General features: G+C 37.5%; 1 protein-coding gene across 2 annotated transcripts in view; it reads right to left on the bottom strand.

Annotated features, from left to right (window-relative positions):
* Positions 1-26,873, bottom strand: part of Agbl1 (ATP/GTP binding protein-like 1) — an 895,108-nt gene that overhangs the window by 237,592 nt on the left and 630,643 nt on the right. The window contains exon 22 of one of the 2 annotated variants that reach the window (NM_001199224.1): positions 857-1,014. In NM_001199224.1, coding sequence (NP_001186153.1) covers positions 857-1,014 — 158 coding nt within the window. Of the gene's footprint in view, positions 1-743; positions 1,015-26,873 lie in introns of those variants that run through there. The other variant, XM_017322251.1, reaches the window with a different exon arrangement.

The following is a 26,873-nucleotide window of genomic DNA, read 5'->3' as shown; positions in this document are numbered from 1 at the left end:
TTAACTGTGACATGCAGAAAACTAATGAAAATTAGCTGGAAATAAAAGTCTTCTACATATTAACACTTTTGCCTTTGCTGTTGGAGGTAAAGTGTATGGTTACATGCTTCCTCATTTATCAGTAGACAATGAATCATATATAGGTCCCACTGCTCAAACTGTAGTCTATGATTTAGCCTCTTTGGGACTGCGATGACTTCTGGTCCTCTAGCCTTGTACATAGTATCATTTCTCCACATTTTGTCCCCAAATTTATCCTGCTCAAGAAATAAAGCATTTGTCTACAGGAAAGTGCATCAAAAGCTCATTTGTATAACAGTTACCTACACCTTGACTCATTACTGATGCCCAGGTCTCAGATATCCAGACATTCTCTGCCATGTAAAGTAATTTCTCTTGACCAATAATAAAACATCTTTCCCAGAATGACACTGTTTGAAAAACAGACACTTGCACCAAGCATCAAGATATCAACAGTGTGACACTCCTCTATTTTTATGTTGAGCAATAGCTCTAAAATTTTTTATATGCATAAGAATGTACCACAAAGGAGTCTGTACTTGTGTAAGACTATGGCACTAAGATTCAGCTTCCTTATCATTAGTAATAAGTATTAATTATATATTCATAAATATGTAAAAATGCTTATTTACATGTGTGTCCAAGGAGCAACCTCCTCACATTTTTTGTATCGGTGCAGTTCAAAATCTGGCTTTCCTCACAGGACAGTTGAACCTACCTTCATTTGGTAGCTCATCCTTCTTCTCTGTCTATCAAGGACCTATCAATCCACTTCACCAGGACACTTGTACTAAACATGCTGGAGGCATCCTTGATTCCCTGGTAAGCATCTTACCGCTGGAGGTAGTGTTCCAGAACATCCGCGTTCAGCAGAGATGAAGCTCGAGCCAAGAGCTTATGGCTACAGTTTACAGATTTGAGTTCCAAGATGAGCAGTCCCAAGCAGTACATGGCTCCCATTTCTTCTAGTTCTCCAGTACCAAACTGTAGACCCTGCCAGTTAAACAAAGCAACCAACAGTGACTACTCAGTAGGAATCAAATACTGATATTTTCAGATTAGGAGGAGAGACTCTAGATGTCTATCTATCACAGATATTGAGGATTAATAGTCCTTGTCAGTCACTTTCCAAAGTTGGCTTTCCCAATTTGTGCTGCATGAACATTCTGCATTTCTGCATTTCCTGACAGGATAGCAAGCTCAAGGGGAAGATAAAGGGCATGAGTGGCACAGGACCAGTCACACTGCCACATCCCTTTGCAAAGAAATCCATAAATCTTCCACCTGTATTTTGAAAAGGGGTTTATTGTGGAAACAAATATATCATTGTCATCGTTGTCATCATCATCATCACCACCATCATCATCACCACCATCATCATCACAACCATCACCACCATCATCTTCACAATCATCATCTGGTTAGGAGATATACAATTTGTCATTAATTTGAATTATGGCAAAAAAGAGGGGGGCCTTCACATATAAATACTGAAACTGCAAAATAAACTATACACTTCCTTCAAACTATCTCTGTCTAAAGGTAATACACAAAAGCAAAGCTAAGCCTAGTACTCTTGTTTATAGTTCATGAAGTAGAGGTAAGCACACTGACCAGGTGTAATAGGAAATGCTTGTAATCTATCACTCGAGAGGATGAGGCAGGAGAATTATAAGTTGCATACTAGCCTGGACTACACAGTGAAACTTGAGATAGAGTAAGAGAAGGAGGTAGAGAGAAAAGCAGTTTATAGCAATTGACAAGACCTTTTCGGGCACCTACCTATTCAATGCCAGTAAGTGTCCAGAGCATCTAATAGACTGCCACACATCATGGTAAGCTATTTCCCTACCAAAGTCCTATGAGGTAATTATTTTCTCTAATCCACAGAGAAGATTCAGACATATAAAGCAAAGGAACTTATTCAAGGTCTCACTGCTAGTAAGTAACTGAGACCAGCAATGGACTTGGCCTTCCCCATTGCCCATGAAATCCAATATGCAAATACAAATAGTGACACAACAAGGTAAAGTGTGTGCTTTTCAAAATTGGACTTAAATCACAGTTCCAGTATTTTCTGATAGGGTATGTAGGGTGCTGAAACCTTACTACTCTTGAATTTCTCATCTGTAAAATGGGATTGTCTCTCCTCTAGACACCTAAACCATCTTACATTCCATCACGTTTACACTTGATGAAGAAATGCTCCACAGTCCCTGCAATATAAAGAAAGGTTAGCCCAGATTCTCTTCCTCTTTGCCTAAAAATAAGGTTTAATTAGATCGAGTTCAGAACAGCCCTCGGACCTACATATAAAATCTAAATAAAATTTTGCTGAAGGGACCCTGGTATAGCTGTCTCATATGAGGCTATGCCAGTGCCTGGCAAATACAGAAGTGGATGCTCACAGTCATCTATAAGATGGAACACAGGGCCCCCAATGGAGAAGCTAGAGAAAGCACCCAAGGAGTTGAAGGGGTCTGCAACCCTATAGGTGGAACAACAATATGAACTAACCAGTACCCCCAGAGCTCATGACTCTAAGCTGCATATGTAGCAGAAGTTGGCCTAGTCGGCCATCACTGGGAAGAGAAGCCCCTTGGTATTGCAAACTTTATATGCCCCAGTACAGGAGAACACCAGGGCCAAGAAGTGGGAGTGGGTGAGTAGGGAAGCAGGGCAGGAGGAGGGTATAGGGAACTTTTGGGATACCATTTGAAATGTATATAAAGAAAATATCTAATGAAAAAGAAAATAGCAAAAAAATCAATAATTGAGTTTTTTATTAAAATTATATTTTGATCATATATTTTACTAGGATAAAATAATTACACAAAAAGTGGTTTCATTCAGTGTCTTATAATATAGTACATTATAATCACAACAAATGATTATAAAATAATAAATAATTTATTATATATTTCAAGACAACTAAAGGAAAATTTTTGAATCTCACCAGCATAAGAAAAATGATACATGTTTGATGTGATAGATATGATAATTACTCTGCTTAATCATTAGACCCGTGTACAAACTGCTTAATCATTAGACATTATATGCATCCAGCACAGTTCCCCAAAATAGGTACAATTATTGTGTCAATTAAAATTAAAAAGTACGAGTTTCCATCCAAATAAGAGTGCTGTTATTCTAGAAGACCAAGCTAGGACTAAAGCTGATTCTTTAGTCCTGCTTTTAAACATGCCAAAGGAAACAGAAAGCAAAAAACACAACTTGATATTGGGACGCACCAAGCCTCATGGGAGGCTTCCAAGGTAAAAGCACCCCAGTGTGTGGAAAGTCTCAGGCTGATTTGAGCTGCTTGAAAATTGGATTTTCTGCTTGTTTTGACACCTGTTTCCTAAAGAAAGGAGACATTACATCAGAGCTGAAGGAAGCAAGGTCCTCTGTAAACAGCCGCTATACAAGGAGCAGACAGATGTTGAACAAATTGCTTTTATTTCCTCCTCCAGTCCACGGTGGGGAAAAAGACCACTTTTTAAAGAAAGAAGAAAAAATACTCAGAGCCCCTTTCCATGCACAGAAGTTCTAATGTCTGTTTGTTTGTTTTTTTTTGTTTGTTTGTTTTGTTTGTTTGGTTTTTTTTTGCCTGACCATATGTAGATTCTTTTCTTCTTTGGAGAACTTCTCTGGATCAGAGGAAAGGAAGTAAAGGTCACATCCAACCAGTGACCTTCCTCTTATCTGTGACGTAGGAAGGTCTTCTAGAAGGAAAAAGCAAAACTCCCAGCCTTCTGGCCCTCTATGCACCCCTTACACATGGAAATCCCAGCCTCTGGCTAGGCATATAACTGAACAAGCACTGTAGGAAACCATCTACTACCATGCTCAGTATTGATGGGCTGGGGGGTCACTCCTTCACACCAGTGTGCTTCTATATGAAGTGATAGTATTTATAACATGAAAATAGCTTCTATTTCAGGTGTAGACCCACTTATTCCAGGCAGCACTTGGCGTCATAAAAACACTAGTTCAGAAAACTCCTCAAAGAACTCATATCATTTTATTGACTGGGAGACTTGGGCAAGTCTGCAGCTTCATTCTGTTCTCTCTTATTGATTTTTTTCTTTCTTATTTTATTTTCATTTTCACTCTCACACAGTATTAACAATATTTGTTTATATGAATGATCTCTTTCTCACATTCATATCCTGGTGTGGAAATAAATTTCAAGAGGAAGGACAGAGCAACATCTCTCTCTTACTTAACATTAGTTCTCAGGCACAGAATACACATCCATCAATATTACACTGTCCCTGCACAAACAATGCCTCTTCCCGACTGAACATGAAGAGGCCTTCGAGTGTTCGCTAGGCACACACTGAACTCATCGCGTGGACTTTGACTTCTCCGGGTGGGAAATTCATGAGTGCCTTCAAATTTAGTTCTCCCGTTGTCTCACTCATGGGTATGATGTGTAAAACATCACCTAACCAAGGGTGGTCTCATAGTAATGACTGTATCAATAAAGCTATAGTTGAACAGTTTAAAAGTGAAAGACAATAAAACAGAAACCAACTTTCCTTCCTAACAGTTGATTAGCTGCCCAATAGAGAAAGGTCAAGCTATGTTGCCTTCAGTACATAAGATTTTGCTTTCTATAGCTCATAAATGTAGTGAGTGTAAGAAGACTTTTGGCATTATTTCAATATTTAAAACAAGAAATCAATCATCTCTCTTCTGGTTCTCTTACATTAGAAAATGACTGCTATAGCCCCATCCAGCATCCAAATGAGGAAAAAATTAGGGGGAGACGTCGCCAGAATGAATTTGCTTACATTTCACTCACCAGAACAGCATCCTAAAGCCATCCTATGTTTTTTTTTTTTAAACAGCCTTTAATAGAACCTTTCACTTTGTTCAACCTCATAGAAGAAGAGAATAAGAGAGAAGAACATCAAGTTGTGTAAGACAACCATGTGCTCTACTTTGATATTTTGGTATAATATTGCTAAAATATGCAAGTAGCTGTTCATGATAGCAGTAAGTATAACTCATTGCAGCAACCATTAAATGTTTTCCATTGATAATTCCAGCCCCCAAACAATATCTGTTATAAGTATGTCCAAAAAAGTAGTTTTAAAAAACCCATGTAAATGCAAGTAACATAAAGGTTAAAATAAAACAGTAAAATAATTACTAAGATAAACACATATGAGAAAAATGCCAATTTCACTATTTTAACTAGACCTACCATTTAAACCCAGTAAGTTAGTGGAAATATATTTAAGCTTGTAATATTTCTGACCTCCCTTTATACCCAAAGCTCCTAGATTCCAAAATGTCTGTTGGAATGTAAATTGATTCATACCTTTAGGGAAATTACTCAATAACATTTGACATGATAATGTCACTTCAGGGAACTATTTCTAATGAACTGATTGAAAATAAAAGTGAAGCTATATGCATAAAAATGTAAATTACACCAATGTTATATATAATAATCAAAATTTGAGGGAAATAAAACCTAAATGTCTAATAAAGAAGGAATGACTAAGGGAACTTTAATGGAAGAAATCTGATAAGGTGTAATGGAGCCATTAAATTGATAATTATAACAACCATTTAGCAATATGGAAAATGCTCATGATTTAATGATAAAATAAAGCTAGAGACAAATTATACAATGATACAACTTATCCTGAAGAGTTAACAGTGATAAGAGGTGGTTAGCCGGGTTCCTGGACTACAATACAATCGGGCTTTATTGCTATAATCTTTCAATAAAATGCAAATATTTAGAAGAAGGATCTTTACAATGATATCTTGAAAATATTTGCCTCCCAAAATTCCAAGAGAACTTTACTTCAAAGAAAGATTATTAAAAATACTAAAGTCCATCAATAAATGGAAGGTATATTTTCTTCAGACTCTTGAAAAATCTGTTAATCCTAGCTTTGAGGGTCTAGTTGGTTGATATTGCTGTTCTCATGAGGTTGCAAACCCCTTCAGCTCCTACAGTCCTTGCCCTAACTTTCCCATTGGAGCCCAATGTTTGACTGTGTACATTCGTATCTGTATTGGTTTGGCTCTGGCAGAGCCTCTCAGGGGACAGCTATAACAGGCTCCTCTCAGTAAGCACTTCTTGGCATCAGCAATAGTGTCTGGGTTTGGTGTCAGCAGATGGGATGGATCCCTTGGTGGGGCAGTCTCTGGATTGCCTTTCCTTTAGTTTCTGTTCTACTTTCTGTCCCTGCATTTCCTTTTGACAGGAGGAATTCTGGGTTAATATTTTATGAGGTGGGTGGGTGGAGGTGGGTGGGTGGTCCCATTCCTCAACTGGGGGCCGTGTCTATTTACTGGATATGATCTCTAAAGGTTCTATCTCCCCTTTGTTGGGTATTTAGGCTAATGTAGGACGTGTTGGGTCCTGGGAACCTCTTGGGTCCCTGGCATCTAGGATTTTCTAGTAGCTACCCCTAGTTTTCCCTCTCCCACTGTTATACACATACTTTTAAATTCCTGACCCTCTGTACTTCTCCCCCATCTCCTCCTATATATGAACTGGCTCCCCCTTTTCCCTCTGCCTCCTCTCTCCCTCCCAGGTCCCTTTCTCCCTCTACTTCCCAGAGATTATTCTCTTCTCCCTACTGAGTAGGACTGTAGCATCCACACTTAATGTGATATAGATCACATTTTTAAGTAAAGTACTTTATGTACTGTACTGTGAATTTTGAATTCAAACCTTGAAAGAGAGTACTGTTGTGTGACTACAAATGAAAGCTTGGGTTCTCTACACCAAGCCCATTGAATATCCTTATTATATTCCTTCACAAATTAAAATTTTACTTTTCATTGATGACTGTGGTTAGTGTGTGATTCTCACTTCATATAATGATATCTATTCTCCAGTCGATCCTCAAACTATGAATGGTCTTCAACTTTTGCCACAAATCTTAATACAGAAATTGTTGGCCTTTGAAGAGTTCTAGAAAAGTCTCGTTTTATAAAAGATGTCTACCACTGAGCACCCCTAGAAATATATACATAGGAAAAATTGTGTGTTAATGAGAAATAATGTGGTTAAATTTAAAAAAATAATTTCCAGACACAAAACAAATGTTTTCTACTAAAATAGATTGACTATCAATATTGTAAAAGCAGCTAAGGAATGTTATGTCTATATTCTTAGAAAGAAGAAAGAGTATATTGCATGTAGGGTAAGCAAAAAGCATGGAAAGGGTATAGGGTATATCAAGAAATTAGGAAAGAATGAAGAATGGAGATGGGAAATGGAATTACAAGATAAAAGCAGATATAGAAAGGGTTAACAGAATTATGAAAGGTTAAAGGTCCATCACAGAGGAAAGAACTTCATGATTCTATCCAATATTTCAAGGGAAAATGGATAAAATTATAAGTATTTATGACAGATGAAAAAATAATGATGTCCTATTTTTTGTTTTGTTCTGTTTTTCTCTTGAGAATTTCATTCTTAATCATATATACCTTTACCTCTGTCATAATTCCTATGTCTATACTTCTTTCCCTACTCATATTTGTGTCCTCTTATCATTATATATAATGATATCCACTATACATGTGCATGCATGTACATAGACACAAATATGCATATACACATACATATGTACATGCACACAAATAAATTATAGATATCAGGTAGATTAGATAGATAGATAGATAGATAGATAGATAGATAGATAGATAGATAGATAGATGATAGAAAGAAAGATATATATATCATATATGTGATGAATAGATGGATAGATAGTAGATTATAGATAGATAGATAGATAGATAGATAGATAGATAGATAGATAGATAGATAGATAGATGATAGGTGAGTAGATACTAGATAGGACATAGAGACAGGCATATATACATTTTTATATACATTCTGAAATTAATGAAATTTTATACTTAGAATATTCAAAAGTTATGCAATGTGACCTAGTACTTTGTTTGTTTGTTTGTTTGTTTGTTTGTTTGTTTTTAGGAGTAGGGTAGTGGTATCATGGGGAATGCCACTAAATGATATTTTGATACAACAAAAGATTAAAAGGCAGAGAAGGAAGAAGAAACTCAGGACATGTGCATGCATTCCTGATGGAAGCTGAAATATGTGACTCTCAGGAAGGCACTGTGCATGACAGCATGACTTGGACCTGAAAAGCTTTCGCCACAGTACTACCATGTCTATCTGTGTGATTTGAGGGAAGCCATCTGACATTTTAGTGCCTCAATATCCTTATAGGTACAATGAAAATGAAGTCGCTTAAAGTTCATGGAGCCTCTGAGACAATATTCTCTCTGTGTGTCTCTGTCTCTGGGGTGATGGTGGAGAGTTGTATGGGAATGCATGTGTGGGTATGGAACTTAACCTATGCATTGTTATGAAGTAACAAAAGCCTTCACTGTTATCAACAATAATTGTAAGTGCTATATAAAACCGACAACTCTAACATTCTCTTTATTAAAGCTATGGTCTAATTTATAGCCTTTTCTCATCACCATTAAATAATATTGCTTGGAAAGTTCCAGAAAATCCAATAAGAAATATGAGCTTTATATATTACAAAGGAAGGAATACCATTATCATTGCTTGAAGACTGATCATATACTAATATAAGCCAAAAGAATCAACAAGAACACAGAATGCATTAGATACACATAAAGAACTGAGTAAGGAGACAAGGTTACAAATTAAATACATGAAAATCAATTTTCTTTCCCGAAACAGCAAAATAAATTATTAAGTGTAATAAAAAGTCTAGTCACAATAGCAATCTAGCTAAGAAATATCTGAAAATGGACTTAGTAATAACCATCCAAGAGTTATGTGATACATTCTTGCACTTTACCAAGAGCTAACAAGGAATATTTAAACTAATGAACAAATACAGTGAACTCTGAGAAAGCACGCCAGAACCACATAACATCAATTCTCCTCATCTTGGTCTACAAAAGCACAGGAAATCAAAGTGCCAATAGATGGTTTTCAGGGCTGATAAAATAATTCTACTTCAAAAGAACACATGGCAAAATCCTCCCCCCACAGTTCCTTTGAGAAACAGTCTAAAAAAGAATGAGTTTTCATTCACAGATAGGAAAAGCTTGTTATATGCTTTAAAATAAACATGTTTCATTTTGTCATATTGTTCTCTTTTGCACTCTCCTAACAACGTGCTTGTTTGTTTGCATACAAATTAAAGGGTGCCAACAGCTGTATATTAACAAGGCTACTGGTATCATCTAACCTACAGGTCATAAAATGATGAGAATGTTTAGCGATAGAACATTGTAATTAAGGTAAATACACTCATTTGAAACTGAAAAGTTTTTGGGACTTGGTTTTTGCAATAATGGCCTTACTGCAATGGTTTTGAGCCAAAATCATGATATCCAGGAAGGATGCTTGTCATTAAATGTGATGTGATTGATGCAAAACATAGCAGGAAGAGCAAGGGATGAGCACACATAGCAAGAAGTGGCTTGTACAGTGCAAAGGATCATCATGGCCTGGGTAAGCTGTGTGCTGACACAAAAGCATGAAAAATTAATTGTTTATGACATTTGAGGAGAAATCTTAGCCCTAGTATGAAAATCATCCCACTGTGATAATAAAGTTGAGATTGAAATTTGAAGGCCTTAAAAACTAAAGACTAACATTTTATCACAACACATATCTGGTAAAGATCTGAAAACCAGGAATAATGTGATCCCATCACCAATGGAAATACGCATTTCTGTGTCCACAAAGGACCAGCTAGGTACATATCCTCCAAGTCTTCAGAATTCTAACTCCATAAAGTAATTTGAAGGAAAAAATTGACTTCCTCAGTCACAACACTACATCATGGCTATGCCTGTGGTATCACCTGTTTAGAGTACATTCCATGAAATGAATACATTCATGGTCACATAGCTAATAATATGCCAGTGTGCATTTAAAATTTTTTCTAATGTTCATCTTAGGTTTACTTCTCGATTTTTATCTCATTAAAACATTATTTTAAATTTTCATACATATATACTATGTATATAATAATGTATATAGTATATATTACATATATTAAATTTATACATATATTTATATATTTCCTATGCATATGAAAGAGTTTCACTAACCACTAACTCTTCCATTCATTTCTCCCTAGCTATTCCCAACAAATCATTGGAGCATGATCAGCCTACCATAGACTATGTCTCCAAAGAGTAGACTTCCTACCCCAGGAACCACCAGCTACTGTCAGCTCCTCACTAGGATGGAGCCTCAGGTACTTCTCTCACAGATGTTGGAGTTTTAACTAGCTTGACCTTGAACAGATCTTGTTCAAATGAATTACATATACACAGATATTATGAGATCATGTGTACAGTGGACATGTCATATCCAGAAGACAGGGTTTCCCAAAATCTTAAAGTGACCTCTATGCTGAGATATCCAGTCCAGCACTGAATAGCTGCACACAGTAAGTTGTTTTATCTCAAATATTTTTCTCCAAGAATTTTCTCTATTGTTTTCTAATAAGCCACATTCAATGCCATTCAAAGTTTTTCAACAATACACATAGTTCAAAGAACAGTAGCATATCTGAACTGGTATTTTATATAACAGGAAATTTCAAATTTATGGATGAAATTAAATCTAAAATTATTTTGCAAATGTGGAGATTCAATTGTTTTAATTTAAACATTTAACAGGTACAAAAAATAGAGGGATCAAATGTGCTAAGTATTATGTAAGGTTTTATTGAAGTATATTCATTTTACATAGCACAGAGTCTTACAAAGAAATTTCCACGCAGGTGTTTAATGTGTCTTAGCCATAGTTTCTCCTATACATCCTTTCCACTACTCTTAATCATTCTCATTAGTGCCCTTCACTCTTCAGGACAGTTTCACTAAGACTTATGTCATTTATACATTCATGACTTTACATAAAATCCAAGATAAACAAATGAAAGGAAACACATTTTTGTTTTGATGATATTCTCTATATTGATAAACCCCTGGTGCATCCATTTTCTTAAAAACTACATAACAGCTGGGCGTGGTGGCACACGCCTTTAATCCCAGCACTCGGGAGGCAGAGGCAGGCAGATTTCTGAGTTCGAGGCCAGCCTGGTCTACAAAGTGAGTTAGAGGACAGCCAGAGCTATACAGAGAAACTCTGTCTCGAAAAAACAAAGCAAACAAACAAAAACAAAAACAAACAAACAAACAAAATAACTACATCATTTTGCTTTTTAGGTATAAAAAAGTTCCAATTACACACAGACATGCAAGCACACACATACAGGCATACACACATACACACACACACACACTCCACAAAGTCTGCCAGGTCTATCTGTGACATATTGACTTGGATTCTTTTAATAGAATACCTACAAATGCACCTGGCGCATGTGATGTGGCTATTTCCAGTTTTTGAAAAGAAAAAAATCTCCATACTTCTTTCCAGGGTAGCTTGACTAAATTACATTCTCACCAGTAGTGGATAGAAGTTCCATTTTGCCTTCATCCTCACCAACATCTGTTATTTTCTGAACAACTGTCATTCTGACTAGTATGAGATAGAATCTCTGGGTCATTTTAGTGGGTGTTTGTCTGACATATCCAGTTTTGTAAGCCTCCATTTTCTTTGTGTGGTCTTCCCTATAACCTTTAGAATTCCATTCTAGGCTTTTACTATTTTCCTTGTGATGTAAGAATCTCGCAATTTAGATCTAACAATAGACAAGAGGTATCTATTTCCTTGGAATTCTTCCTAGAAACACTCTCAGAACCTTTATGAAATGCACGTATAGGATGAGAGTGAGGGTGACCTTTGAGAATTTTGTACAAATTATTTTTATTATTTTAATCACATAGATCTATGTTTCTGGGTATGTATATGTACCTGTGAGCTCAGAAGCCCACAGGGGCTAGAGATGTTGGATCTTTCCAGTGGTGAAGTTATATGTAGTTGTGAACTGACCTATATGAATATCGGACACTTAATTTGGATTGTCTGCAAGTGTAGTAGTGCTCCTAACTGCTGAGCCACCTCTCCAGACCTATTATGGTTTTTAAAACACTTCAGAGAAGGCGGTGAACTAGAACTCAGTTTGTGCATCCGCCACCTTGACATGCACCCAGCAGAGAAGTTAGAACTGAGCCAATCTATCTATGCAGAGCTGAAATCTCTAATAGGTAGCAAGGAAGAAAGAGAGAGGCCGGTGGACAGGCTCCATGGCCTCCTCGCATATCGACTCCATCAAATGGACTTTAATGCTTTCATGCTGGGGACCAAATCAATCAGAAAACGTGTTGGTGTCTCTGCCAGACTCTATCTCATGGGTTCTTCTATACAAAGTGCCCCCCGCCCAGTCCCCATCCTTTCAGACCAAGTTTCCTCTTCCATTACTGACAAATGTTTCCCTAGTAACTAAAAGAAAAAAAAATAATAAAGCCAACCATAGATTCACTGGACCAGCAGGGCACAAAGTGTGATCTGGATTTCAAATATGTCCTTATTTCTATGTTGGACTTACTGGGTCTTTTATTGGTGATATTGTCCCTATTCCATGAATGACCACATAACAGACAGCAAAGCTGTCTGTGCGTGCCTTTCATGTCTTTAAGAACCACAAGCCTGTGGTAAATTGTGAAGCAAATATTGTGTCTTTAAATAGCCTAGAATTTAAGCAAGCTTATTTCTCTGATCCGCAGATATATAAACTGGTATTTCTGTATGCAAAGTTATATAGATAAGGACCAACACAAGGATGACACAAATCCTTGTTCTAAGGCAGCACAAGACTTATATAAATAAGTCAATATTCATATAATTGTTTCTCAAAAAGCTTTTGAAAGATTTGGAAGTCTTCTTTTATTAAGGTTATACATTCCCAAAGCTCTTGTTCTTTTTGAATACTTCTACCAACATGTTTCCCAGTTTGATACAAGAACATGCATATCCCAGCTTGGCATAGAGGCAGCAAGCTTTCCTACTTCATTATTGCCACACACAACCCAGGCATTCATCTTCTACAACCTGGCCAGTTCTATTTTACATGAAGACAAGAGTTGTCTCTAGCTCTGGGTCTGTATGGAGTCTGTTGGATCTCAGTTGGTATTTTCTTTCTGCCCCAGAAGACTTGAAAGAGAAGGCAGAGATGTTGCATTCCCCATACATCCCATATGTTATAGCCATCATTTAGAGAAACTTGTCTAAAAAAGGACAGTGATCAACTACAGCCTTACTGGCCATGGCAATGGAGCATGTTCTCCCTCTGAATGTTTACCTCTCATGTATGCACAGAATAACATGAACATGAAGCTGCAACTATCACTTGCCCATGTGTATGCTGTCTATGAAGAAAGGGATCCACTATAGATGCCTTTGCCAGTCACACTGGCTGGCTGGTAGGTTTTATGGGTAAGGACACCATTAAAATCAACTCCAATAAGGCTCAGAGTATGATCTGCATATTAATGCTTGCCTATGAAATGTTCATGAATTTGTGTCTTTGATGAGATAAGAAGCCTGAGCCAAATGGGAAGTTAAGCTGGTAACTAAGCACATGGTTTAAGTTCAGCTTACTTTAAAAATTAAGGGAGCATCATGGATGCATTAATTTATACTGTCTACTGGCTTCTTGTAGAACAATGCATAACATGGGTCAATACCTCAGAAGAAATGGGTCAACAGATAGTTTGAAGAATACTACACATGAGTACCTAGTCCCCAGGAAGGCCCTAGTTGCATAGTATAGCATTTGTTGGTACTCAGTTCTTAGGTGTTCAGAATCATAACATTCACACTCCCCTATCCAAACAACTATATTCACATTCATAATGCCTTTGCGTTCAATACCTTCAGTTTTTAAATGGGGACATATTTCCCACTACTAAACTGCTTCTGTGTCAGTGAGATAAAAAGAACATATGTCCTGCCCTAAGGTATAGAATATATGCTCTGTCTTGGTATGAATTAATTCAAGGACTTCGTATGTATATGCAAGTACATGTATTTGTGTATGTGCACATGCACATGCATAGATCAGAAGTCAATACTGGGTGCCATTCTCTACCACTCTGCATTTGATTTTTTTGAGACAACGTATTTTCACTGATCCTAGATCTTACCAATTAAGCCATGTTTTCTAGCTAACCAATAAGCTCTGAGGCTCTCTCTCTCTCTCTCATTAGATATTTTCTTTATTTACATTTCAAATGTTATCTTCTTTCCTGGTTCCCCCTCCAAAATCCCTCTATCCTCTGCCCCCTTCCCCTGCTCACCAACCCACCGACTCCCACTTTCTGGCCCTGGCATTCCCCTACACTGGGGCTTAGAGCCATCATACAACCAAGGGCCTCTCTTCCCGTTGATGACCGACTAGGCTATTCTCTGCTACATATGCAGCTGGAATCATGAGTCCCACCATGTGTATTCTTTGGTTGGTGGTTGAGTCCCTGGGAGCTCTGGGGGTGATAGCTAGTTCATATTTTTGTTCCTCCTATGGGGTTGCAAACTCCTTTAGCTCCTTGGGTACTTTCTCTAGCTCCTTCATTGGGGACCTGTGCTCAGTCCAATGGATTGCTGTGAGTATCCACTTCTGTATTTGTCAGGCACTGTCAGAGCCTCTCAGGAGACAGCTATATTAGCTTCCTGTCAACAATCACTTGTTGGCATCCACAATAGTGTCTGGGTTTGGTGACTATATATGGGATGGATCGCCAGGTGGGGGGAGTTGCTGGATGGCCATTCCTTCAGTCTCTGCTCCACACTTTGTCTCCTTCCATGGGTATTTTGTTCCCTTTCTAAGAAGGATTGAAGTATCCACACTTTGGTCTTCCTTCTCCTTGAGTTTCACGTGTTTTGTAAATTGTATCTTGGGTGTCCCGAACTTCTGAGCTAATATCAACTTATCAGTGAGTGCATATCATGTGTGTTCTTTTGTGATTGGGTTACCTCACTCAGGATGATATCCTGCAACATCCTTAGTCATCAGGTAAATGCAAATCAAAACAACCCTGAGATTCCACCCCACACCAGTCAGAATGACGAAGATCAAACACTAAGGGGACAGCAGATGCAGGGGAGGATATGGAGAAAGAGGAACACTCCTCCATTGCTGGTGGGATTGCAAGCTGGTACAACCATTCTCAAAATCAGTTTGGCAGTTCCTTAGAAAATTGTACATAGTATTACCTGAGTACCCAGCAATACCACTCCTGGGCATATACTCTGAAGATGCTCCAACATGTAATAAGGACACATGCTCCATTATGCTCATAGCACCCTTATTTATAATAGCCAGAAGCTGGAAAGAACCCAGATGTCCCTCAACAGAGGAATGGATGCAGAAAATGTAGTATATTTACACAGTGGAGTACTACACAGCTATTAAAAACAACGAAATAATGAAATTCTTAGGCAAATCGATGAATCTCTGGGGCTCTCTTTATTCCTGCTCCCTCCCCACTGATGAGGCTCCCTTGTTTGTTTCATTTTTAATGTGGATTCTGAGACCCATGTTCAGGTCCTCATGCTTTCAACTCAAGCACTTCATCACCAGTAGCATTTCCTGAGCCCATGGTCCCTGGGATTTCTGGTACATGAAATACCCATCTAAGACTCACAGCAGGTTTTCACAGATAACAAATGTGTATCTATGCACTTTGGTGTATCAGTGACTGTTACTGCTTCTGCTTGGTTTGGGTGTTTTCTTCTAAGTGTATTATTTCCTTTTCTCCAAATTATTTTTTAGTCAATATGGTATAGATAAAACAAAGCAATAAAGTATCTCTGATATTCAAATGAAATTAGAGGTCTTATCATTATATCTAATTAAATTATTGAGTAGGGCAAGACAGAATAACACTCCTAAGGTATATATTCAGTATAGAAAATATAAGCTTATTGGAATAAAGAAAATGAAAAATTTGAAGTACAGAAAGATTATCCCAAAACAAAGATCCATATGACTACTCAGATGTGTTTGTTGAAAAACTGAACAGCTAACATAGCAAGCCAAGTATGGTAAGCAAAGAAGGAGGGAATTCTTGTAAAACTCTATATCCTGATAAAACTTTAGCATCCTCTCCCAGAAGCATAGGTCAGAGGGTTCTTGAGTATTGTTTGTTTGCTCTCCCAAGAGGATTTATTTGGGTTTCAGTAATAAAATTAAAAAAAAAAAGGCTGTGAACACTTGATTATTCTCAATACCATGTAAATGTCCATGCAGGCTTCTTTTACTCATTATCTCTGGTTACATGAAGAATTAGACAGTTTTGTGATGACTGATTGGCAGCTTAACTGGGCCAAATTATCATGACTGGCAGATAGTTATGAACGTGTATGGTCATCTCACACATCTAATGCACATCAGTGTAGTTCACTGTGTCCTAGGACTCAAGCTGACAGAAGACATGTTTCCATTTTGCAGGGATGACACCCCCCAAAGATGGCCTTCACTTCATACAGCTAGTGTAGGACTTGGTTCATGGTGTGATTTTAGTCCTAGATGGTCAGTTAAAAGATCACCAAAAAGGATAAAAAAGAATCTGTCAGTTCCCAATAATCATACAGGTAGAGCTACATTAAAATGGAGAGACATTTGCATTTTTCAGGAAACCAAACCTCTGTGACTCAAGCTTAAGTCACAGACAACAGTGTGCACGTGCCTATAGACATCTTCTGGTTAGACACATGCTTATCTTTTCAAAGAGTTGTAAAAGTAGTACAACTAAGCTTGTATAGAAGCACAGCAGCTTGGGTATCCTTATTTACTCTTCCCCAGTTCCTTGTAATTACACCGCCTGCCCCGTGCCTATAGGCACTCAAACTGTGAGCATGGCTTGTCACCTTTACCCTCCCTCATTAATACATATATGGTTTTCCTTCCATTTTGTTTTGTTGTTGTTGTAGTTTTGTTTTGTTTTTTGGCTTTTTTTTTTCTGGAGCAAATACATTAAAGAGCGATGGAATGGGAGAAATAGGAAACAAATAAGAAGATTTCACAAGCATTGAGGTCTGTAGATTGTTATATGGCCAGATTCTCTGTTAAGATCCAAATAATGATATCTGGACAAAAGCAATAGGACCACTTTGTATTCAGTTCAGACAGTAAGGCTTGACCAAATGTAGAGAAAAATTATCACTGACAGCTTAAAAGCAATAAAATGGCTGTGTAATCTTTTCAAAAAGATTTAAGTCAATAAGTAAATTAAGAAGTAATGATTAATTTAAGTATTTGAGCTGAAATATCAATAAGAAAAATTTATTGACCACATTTGAATATTAATAGAGTTAACATTAAAGATGATTGTTTTTTAAACTTTCTAAGTTGTTGCTGTTTTCAGACAGTGAAACTGAGACTAGCACATTTACATAAATATTTGCAAAAATATGGGTAAAAGGCACATTCTAAGAAGGCAAAGCATTCTGATTATTGAAGGAGAAATTTATTAGTGTGTTTGTCTTCATAAATTTATTCAATTAATTTATTTAATTCATTTTTCACTCTAAGCAAAGCACAAGTGGAATATATACTGTGCACGGTTTTGCATCAAATATGCCTCTGGAACCAGATGCAAGTTGGGAACCCTAGTCCAAAAATGCCAGTGGTAGATCTTTTCAAATGAAAATGAAGGTTCTGTTTTTCCTTTATCCTATGCGTGCCTGAAGAACTGAAATTTTCTGCAGGAAACATTCTCTCCTGTGAATGTAAGTCTACATTTCTTTGGTTTGGCTTACCAGATAAAGGAAACACATTAAATTCATATCAAACCAAGAGTCACGGAGCAGCGACGTCAAACACTGTGCCTGTGGCTTGGTGATTCCCTGGGGTTTGTGTCTATGTAGACAGGTTTCAGAATCCATGAGCAGACAAGTAATAATAGTAATGAAAGCAGTAACAGACCTGAGCACTGCCAGGCTGTAATTGCTCTGGCAGCCAAGCAAACAGTCCTACTGTCTGCCCACATAGCTTTGATACCCAAGCACTCAGGAGGGAACAGCTGGAAACCCCAGCAAGCAGAATCCTTGTTAGCAGACTTTGTTCACTTCAAACAGGGAGGAATGTTTTATTTTTTAATGAAGCCCTTTACAATCAGCCCTGTCTTCTTTCTGCCTGCCTCCAGCCTCATTCAGATATCATGTTTTACATAAGGCAGAGTGTTCAGGAAAGATTCTGTTGTTGGCAAAAGAACTGCCAATGAAAGGCTCTCAAAGTTCAACACAGAGCAGCAGATAGCTGTGGGGTTTCTGGGGAAGGGGCAATTGATACTGAAATCAAGAAGGAAAAGTCTGAATTGGGGCAAGAAGATGAACCTACACCAGGAGCTTCTGAAAATCTAGGCCTTGTCACCCAAACTTTTGTCATCACAACCTGTGGAGATTTGAATGAGGATAGTCACTGTAAGCTCGTGTATTTGAGTTGAGTATTTGGCCCCCAGTTGGTGGAACTGTTTGGAATAAAATTGGGTTTGACATTGTTGGAGAAGTTATGTTACTGATAATGGGCTTTGAGGTTCTAAGACTAATGTCAAGCACAGTGTATAATTCTGCCTCCTACTTGTGAATCATGTTGTGAGTTCTCAGCTCTTCTGGCTGCTGAGCCATTGATCCACCATCATGGTAACCCATGTAAGTTAAGTCCAAACATATACTTTGTGAGTTGTCTTGGTCTTCATGTTTTATTTCAGAATCAGGAAAGGAAATAATACATGGCCAGGAGCAAGGTCATAAGATAATATTAACTTTTTTGTTGCCAATAATGCATTGCTATTACAACATAACTATTTAGTAGATGTGGAGATAGGAGACATTTTTCAACCTCTGAAATTTTGGGGAAAGAACAAGAATTTGAAAATCTTTAGACCTTTTAGGAATCATTTGCAGGTATGAATGAGGTGGTGAGATGGGGATTAAATTAGAGAGAGAGTCTGTGTGTCAGAGAGAGAGAGAGAGAGAGAAAGAGAGAGAGAGAGAGAGAGAGAGAGAGAGAGAGAGAGAGAGAGAGAGAGAGAGAGAGAGAGAGAGAGAAAGAAAGAAAGAAAATATTTTCTGCATTTCAGTAGCTTTCAACATGCACGGTGATTTTGCCCTGAGGCTTGATATAAATAAACTGACAGTCTGATTTCCTGCTAATGCCATAAGAGAAGGTTCTTTCAAAATAGTTATCAGAAACCTTCATAAAGTAAGGAAAGCTTATGACAAGAGGCAAGAGGAAATCATTGCTCCCCAGGATAGGAAAACCAACTGGCCTGGAGGTTGGAGTCATGTGGTCTTTGGTGCTTATGCAAGTTGACTTTATCCCAGGTTGACTTCTCTTTTCTAAATTCTAAAATCCTATGGCTATGTGAGGATTACTAGAGTATGGTGGGTAGTTAGGATATTACTGAAAGGAATCTAATTCAGAAATAAAGAGAGTCTTGAAGGCATTAATAGTTAAAACAAAGAAATTTGGTGGTTTTGAAACAAATCATGTTAAGATCTAAAGAATCAATACACTTGAAATCAGGTAAAATCAAGGGAAAAGGAAATATAATTTCATATAAGAAGGGAGACCAGAAGCCCAAAATCTGTCATATAAAATTGGATCTGAGTTTCTTTGAGATTCAGATTTTGTGTGCAGTTGTGGGCTATTCCTATCATTACAGGATAGTCCTAACTCACCATGCCTCACTGCATCTTTCAAGTGGGACTCTGAGGAAAGAAGGGAGGCTCTTTTAATACTACTTGAGGAGGAAAAAGAGCCAATGAGGAAAATGTATTAATAAATGTATTATTAAATTTCAAATAATGAATAGTTAATAAATTTGATTCATTAGCACTATTGGGAAAAATGTAAATATACATTGTTACATTTTATTCTTGAAAGGTCTACTTAATTCCATGGCCCCATTTCCTATTTCTACTTTCTGAAATGGAGTCAAAATAATAGAAATGAGGGGAGTGCTAGATTCTTGTGCATGAGAACTATAGTATAATACCTATTGCAAAAAAAAGAGATTTTTCCAGGAAGGAAAGTAGCCAGGTTATAGAAACCAACTGCCTACATGCCAGTATTCCTTCTACATTAGCAGATACTTTGTTGCTTCTTATTTTTTCTTTTTTTTTTTTTTTGGATATTTTATTTATTTATTATCCAAATGTTATCCCCTTTCCAAGTGTCCCTTCCTGAAACCCCCTATCCCATCCTCCCTCTCCCTGTTTCTATGAGGGTGCTCCCTCACCACCATCCCCATCCACTCCTGGATTCCACTCCGCCTTCACATTTCTTACACTGGGGCATCAGGTTTTCCCAGGACCAAGGGCCTCTCCTCCCATTAGTGTCAGACACGGCCCTCCATCCTCTGTTACCTATGCAACTGGAGCCAACTCTTTGGTTGGTGGTTTAGTCTCAGGGAGCTCTGGAGGTACTAGTTGGTTCCTATTATTGTTCCTCCTATGGGGCTGCAAGCTCCTTCAGCTCCTTCGGTCCTTTCTCTAGCTCCTCCATTGGGGACCTTGTGCTCAGTCCAATGGTTGGATGTGAGAATTTACCTCTGTATTTGTCAGGCTCTGGCAGAGCCTCTCAGGAAACAGCTATAAGAAAGCACTTCTTGGTATGTGCCATAGTATCTGGGCTTGGTGTCTGTATATGGGATGGATCCCTAGGCAGAGCAGTATCTGGATGGCCTTTCCTTCAGTCTCTGCTCCACTCTTTGTCTCTGTAGTTCCTCCCTTGAGTATTTTGTTCCCCTTTCTTTTACTCAGAATCTCACTATGAAAGGCTGACTAAATAGAAGACCACTTTATGTCCCCTTCAATGAAGGTCAGGAGTGGTATGTAACCTTAACCAAAAGTTATTTTTTATCTGTACAACAGTATATGAAGATGACATTGTCAAGACAATGTGAGACCTTTCCCTGAGACTCAGGATGATACCTCTTCACTTTAAACAATATAAAATTGCTAGTACACTCTTTCTTGAAATGCCAGATCTGTGTGCATTCATATAAATTTCAAGTAATTGGAGTAAAATGTAATACTGTGCATGGTTTCTCACCAGTTGTAAAATGGTAGAACTATTTTATGAGTATTTAATATAGAATACAAAGCCCACCTATAAATCACAATTACCATTATCCAATAGCCTGTAGGGAAAACGTCCAAATTTATACACCAAAGAAGTTCATGATTTGATCCATTACTTGGAAGGTGAGGGAAAGAGCCCGGCGTCATCATTCACTGTCTAACAGTGTTCTACTGCATACTCCACTTATTTATAGCAAATCCAAATGAGGATGCATACTTATCTCTATATTGTAGATGAAGAGGCTGATGGACAGGAGAAAGAACTAAACTATCTTGCTTAATATTTGAAATGTCCATTAGTTTTTCTTCTAGCCATATTTACTATCTGTGGGAAGTCATTTCTCTGTTAAAACTTTCCTAAAACACAATCAGAATTTCTTTGTAATCACTACTTAAACTCCACCTCTAACTATCTATTAAACAAAGTATACACCTGCTTAACTTCTACACATTGTCAATTGTTTCCCTTCTCTCTGCAATTGCAAGTTCTATTGGGTGTCTGTTAGAACACAAGTGCTTTATAAATAGTCTGATTGGCACATGTGTTTATTAGTACATACTGACTTGACAATGAAGAAGCTTCCTAAAGGTTGGATATTCCCACCATTATGAAAAATAGAGCTGATTAACAAATTTGGGGAAGAAGACAAGGAAGAAAGTACAAGAAAGGTAAAGTGGCAGGAAACTGTTAATAACCTACTTCAGAACGTTGCTCTGCAGACACTTAAACATAATATATGCTCGTGTATCTTCTCTCTGATGCCAGTGGGAAACCCATGTGCATAAGGGTAGTTCAGTAGAGCACACTGACAATTGACTGGTTCCGTTTCTATCTTCTGAGTGTACACTCAGTTGTGCTCTACATGTTATTAAACCACCGGGAAGCAGATTGTTACTAGAAATCCATAATTCAAATAGAATTGGAGGGAAGATTGGCCTGTGTTGTCTGTACACCTGTACCTCCTCCTTAATCACTTTCTCAGGGAAAAACATATTTCCATAAATCTGAGGACCAGCCCCAGAACTTTCCCACTGAATGCATCTGAAGTGACTATGCCAATGAATACAACAATCCCTCCTGGCAGGCTATTGAGTGTAAGGTTTTGGTAGTTGTCCTCTGCATTTTCTGCAGTACTACTTTGAAAATTAGAAATTCTTAAGACATCATGATAGAACTGAACAAGACCTTACTGAGTTGAGATTACAATGTGAAACTCTCTCACTCTCTGGAGTTCTGTAAAGGCATCATCTGATTTGGATAGCTACCAACATGTTTAGCCAAAGAAACACTGTATCTAATCTTTGCTTTCTTCACGGCTTGCTGGCTAGACAAGACTCAGTCATTTGTAAAGCCTTATCTAGAAGGGTACTAACAGCTCAATGAACATAGTTCTACTGCCAAAGACAGTGAAAACAAAGGTAATATTATTATATGGGATTAGTACTGGCCATCTGTTCTGCTTCACAAATGCATATCGATTCTAAACAAGAAAGCTAGAGAACCCTGTGGGATGTTTTAAGGTCCTAAGCTAAATGTGCATTAGTACTCTTTTTTTTTTTAAATATTTTTATTACATATTTTCCTCAATTACATTTCCAATGCTATCCCAAAAGTCCCCCATACCCTCCCCCCCCCCACTTCCCTACTCACCCATTCCCATTTTTTTGGCCCTGGTGTTCCCCTGTACTGGGGCATATACAGTTTGCATGTCCAATGGGCCTCTCTTTCCAGTGATGGCCGACTAGGCCATCTTTTGATACATATGCAGCTAGAGTCAAGAGCTCCGGGGTACTGGTTAGTTCATAATGTTGTTCCACCTATAGGGTTGCAGATCTCTTTAGCTCCTCAGATACTTTCTCTAGCTCCTCCATTGGGGGCCCTGTGATCTATCCAGCTGACTGTGAGCATCGACTTCTGTGTTTGCTAGGCCCCGGCATAGTCTCACAAGAGGCAGCTACATCTGGGTCCTTTCGATAAAATCTTGCTAGTGTATGCAATGGTGTCAGCGTTTGGAAGCTGATTATGGGGTGGATCCCTGGATATGGCAGTCTCTAGATGGTCCATCCTTTCGTCTCAGCTCCAAACTTTGTCTCTGTAACTCCTTCCATGGGTATTTTGTTCCCAATTCTAAGGAGGGGCATAGTGTCCATACTTCAGTCTTCATTCTTCTTGAGTGACACATACATTGCATGTAAAGCCAGGGCTAAAGAATAGGTCCTGCATTGCACTAGATACCAGATCATGCCCACAAACAGGTAGGCTCACAGGTTCCACATCCTTGCACTCAACAAGTCACAGATTGCTGTTGACAATATCAAAACAAGGAAATTACATCTCTATAGAATTTTTTGTCATCATTCCTAAACAATATAGTATACCAACTATTTGCATATAATTTATTTATATTTAGGATTATGTTATCAGGATATTATTAAATGTATATGAAGATGTATTAGAGATATGGGTCAGTGATTTAGAGCCCTTATTGATCTTTCAGAGAACCCAGATTCAGTTCCCAGTACTTACATGGTAGCTCACAGTTATACATAATTCCAATTCCAGGAAAGCTAGTATCCTCTACAGGCCTATGCCAGATTAAGCATGCCCATGCTTCTGGTGTATGAAAAATGTGTGCACATATAGTGCACATATGGACATGTAGGGAACACATCCACACAAAAGAAAGATTTCAAGAATTTATGAAGTGATGTGCATAGTATACAAAAGTACCTTAGTCACTTTATAAGAAACTTGATTTGGGTATTTCTTGAAGTCAATTTTCTGAAGTTAACAAATATCCCTGTGTATTGAACTCTGTGACTGATTCTCCAGTACTTTTCTCTTCATCTCCTTCCTTTTATTCTTCTATATTATACATTTGAGTCATAGAATATTCAGGTTCATGGCTCAGAATACAATCTTAATTGTTTTATTATTTGCCAAAACCTGTTGTCCAAAGGCAAAATATTTCATGTGAAGATATTAACATTCTAATAGTAATATACTCTGCCTTCCACTTTAGGATATGTTTTTCTTTTAATTTTATCAAACAAGTCATACATACTTGTGTGTTCTAACCATATAGCACAGACTATTGCAGCTCCCATATAAAGTTGACCACCTGAAAATGCAGCTGGAGAATTCAAGTTCCAGGCTTTAGCTTTGTTTGGGGTTCTGCTCCTTGGAGCATAAGACACTGGCTAGATCCTGATCAACTTATTATGACTTAGTTTTCTTTCACTATTCAGCACCAAATTGGAAAGTCATTGTCATTAAAGATGTATTTGAAATTAGTTCTTGGGTATGCTGGCCTGTGCCTCTTCCATTTGGGAGCAGAGACAGCCTGTGGTCACTCTGGAAACAAAACAGGTGGGGGGAACAATCCATCAGGAACAAGATAGATAAAACCTTGGCATTTTTATTAGCTTTGATTGGTTTTGCTTCCAGGGCTCAAGTACAGGGTTTGTAAAACCTAAAGAAGCAAGCACTTATAGATTGTGACCCACATATCTTGATAGTTTATGTCCTACTTCTGTAAAGGTTTTATTGGCTTATTGGTAGTGCATTTATTTGCTTGAACACAAAATGTCTGTCTTGGCTTTGCCTTGATAATCATACAATTGGATGAGGCTTTGGGGTATTACAGGATTTATGATCCATATGTGTCCTGTACTCACAGTGGTAGGGAGGCAGGAAATGACCAGATACCAGAGAGCATAGAATGTACATATAAGAGGAAGTCATGGTGAGATACAAAAAGAACCCATGAAGACAGAGATAGCCATATAACCATTCCTTGTTTGTGAACTAGCATCTCCTGTGATATTTATGTGTATTATAGTCATTTAATTTGGAGTTGAGACAGTGATGTAAGGAAAAAAATCTACTTGACAATATAGCAACTGGCCAAATGGTGAAATAGTTTGTCCAAAAAATAAACATGAATATACATCTCATATATAAATTCTTATTTGGCCTCTATGCCAGAGCTGCTGACATTTGGATCAGGGGAGACATTTTGTGGAAAATGTTCTGTGAATTGAAACAGGTATATTCATATATTCATACCTAGACAAAATATCATAAATATGTAAGTACAGAAATAAAATGAATTGTGTTGAGATATGAATTCTTCCTCAATCTATATCTGATACGTGGTATGTGATTATATATTACTTAAATGTACAATACTTCCCAAAAGATGTGTTTTTAAAAACCAGTGTTTGGTTGTACACTATTTTGTTGTCTCATTAAATAATCCTTTGAGCATTCTATTGGTATGGCTTTATATTTGAGCACATGGTGCTGGCATCTTCTATAAGAGTTCCTTACTCATATAACCAACACTAGGCTTTTAAAAGATGAATATGAAAGCTGAAAAAATTAATTGACTTGTATATATTTGGAGTTTGTATTTAGTTGAGTAAAATGAAGAGCTTAATCTTAATATTGATGTCATGTTCACATAAAGATAGCACAATGATGTATTATAGACAACTTGTAAAATAAAAATCTGTCTGAATCATAAAAACTGTCACTTAAAATATTGAATATGTCCTGTAAGTTTAATAACCAAGTATAATCTTATCACCTAATAGTATGCTGACAATTGTTCTAAAGGACTAGACTACATTGGTGGACAAAACATATGAACAAACATCTTTCCCCTTATGTATCAGACTATAATATGTAATATCTACATCTTGCAATATGTTAATGTAGAGTAAATACATGACAGATATTGATGGTTAGATGGCTGTAGGTGTCATAAGAATAATTTAAGGGCTTGGAATGTCTTAATGTGTGACTGCACCACCAGTGTCACTGTCACTGAGAAGACAATACTTGGTGTAAAATTGGAATGTGTGAGAATGAGAGGAATGGTATCTTGTGGAAGAACATTCCAGAGAGAGGAAGGACAATTAATAAAGGAAATGTATGCCTGGTATTCTTTCGGGACACTCAGTAGTCATATGATTATCATAACATGTAACAATCATAGGAAATGGCCAGATAGTGGCCCAGGACAAAATACTCTAGTCTTTTAGGCCAAGAAAAAGACTTTTATTTTTCTTTGGATAAAATCAAAAGCTAGTGACATGATTTGATAGTTTTTGAGATTGCATGCTCACTGATCATTTCATAACATTGTGGGTTGTGATGGGGAGGAAGGGATATAAGTGATAGAACAGGAGAGATAAAGAAGTTAACAGGCTATTAAATTATCCCAGCAAGAACTAAAGGAGACTAACACAGGCTAATAGATCTAAACACAAATAGTTAGAAGCAGATTCCAGATTTGATTTGAAGATAGGACTAATGATTGAATATGGTAAGAGAAAGAAAGAATAAAAGTTATGAGACATTCTTAGGTTTTTGGTTCACATCATTGCAAGGATGGAATTGCCATCCACTGAGGTTGGGAAATTGGCTTTAACAGACTTCCAGCAAGTTGGAATAACATTAATTCAGAGTTCTAAATGTTCTGTTCCCAGTTTCTGTTAATGGTGATGCCAAACTGGGAGTTAGGTAGTGACCATGGATTCAAGGAAGGGTCGTAGTTAGAGACACATAGATGGCTCAGTCATTGGGCCTTCAGAAAAATGGAGCCAGAGTTGTAATGAAGATTTACTTAGTGAGATATTACTTTCTGGAGAATGGACAAATAATACCATACACATATGCTGTAGAGTGTGGTTTTGTAGTAAGACTAGATTAAAAGAAAGGCACAGATTTGAAGTGAAAGACGAAGAATGAAGAAAAAGAAAAATCAGGAAACAACATAGAAATCCA

This window comes from Mus musculus, chromosome 7 (genome assembly GCF_000001635.26).
Source record: "Mus musculus strain C57BL/6J chromosome 7, GRCm38.p6 C57BL/6J".
Classification (NCBI taxonomy): Eukaryota; Metazoa; Chordata; class Mammalia; order Rodentia; family Muridae; genus Mus; species Mus musculus.
The sequence above is the reverse complement of the archived record's forward strand: the minus strand, read 5'-3'. Positions and strand labels throughout refer to the sequence as shown.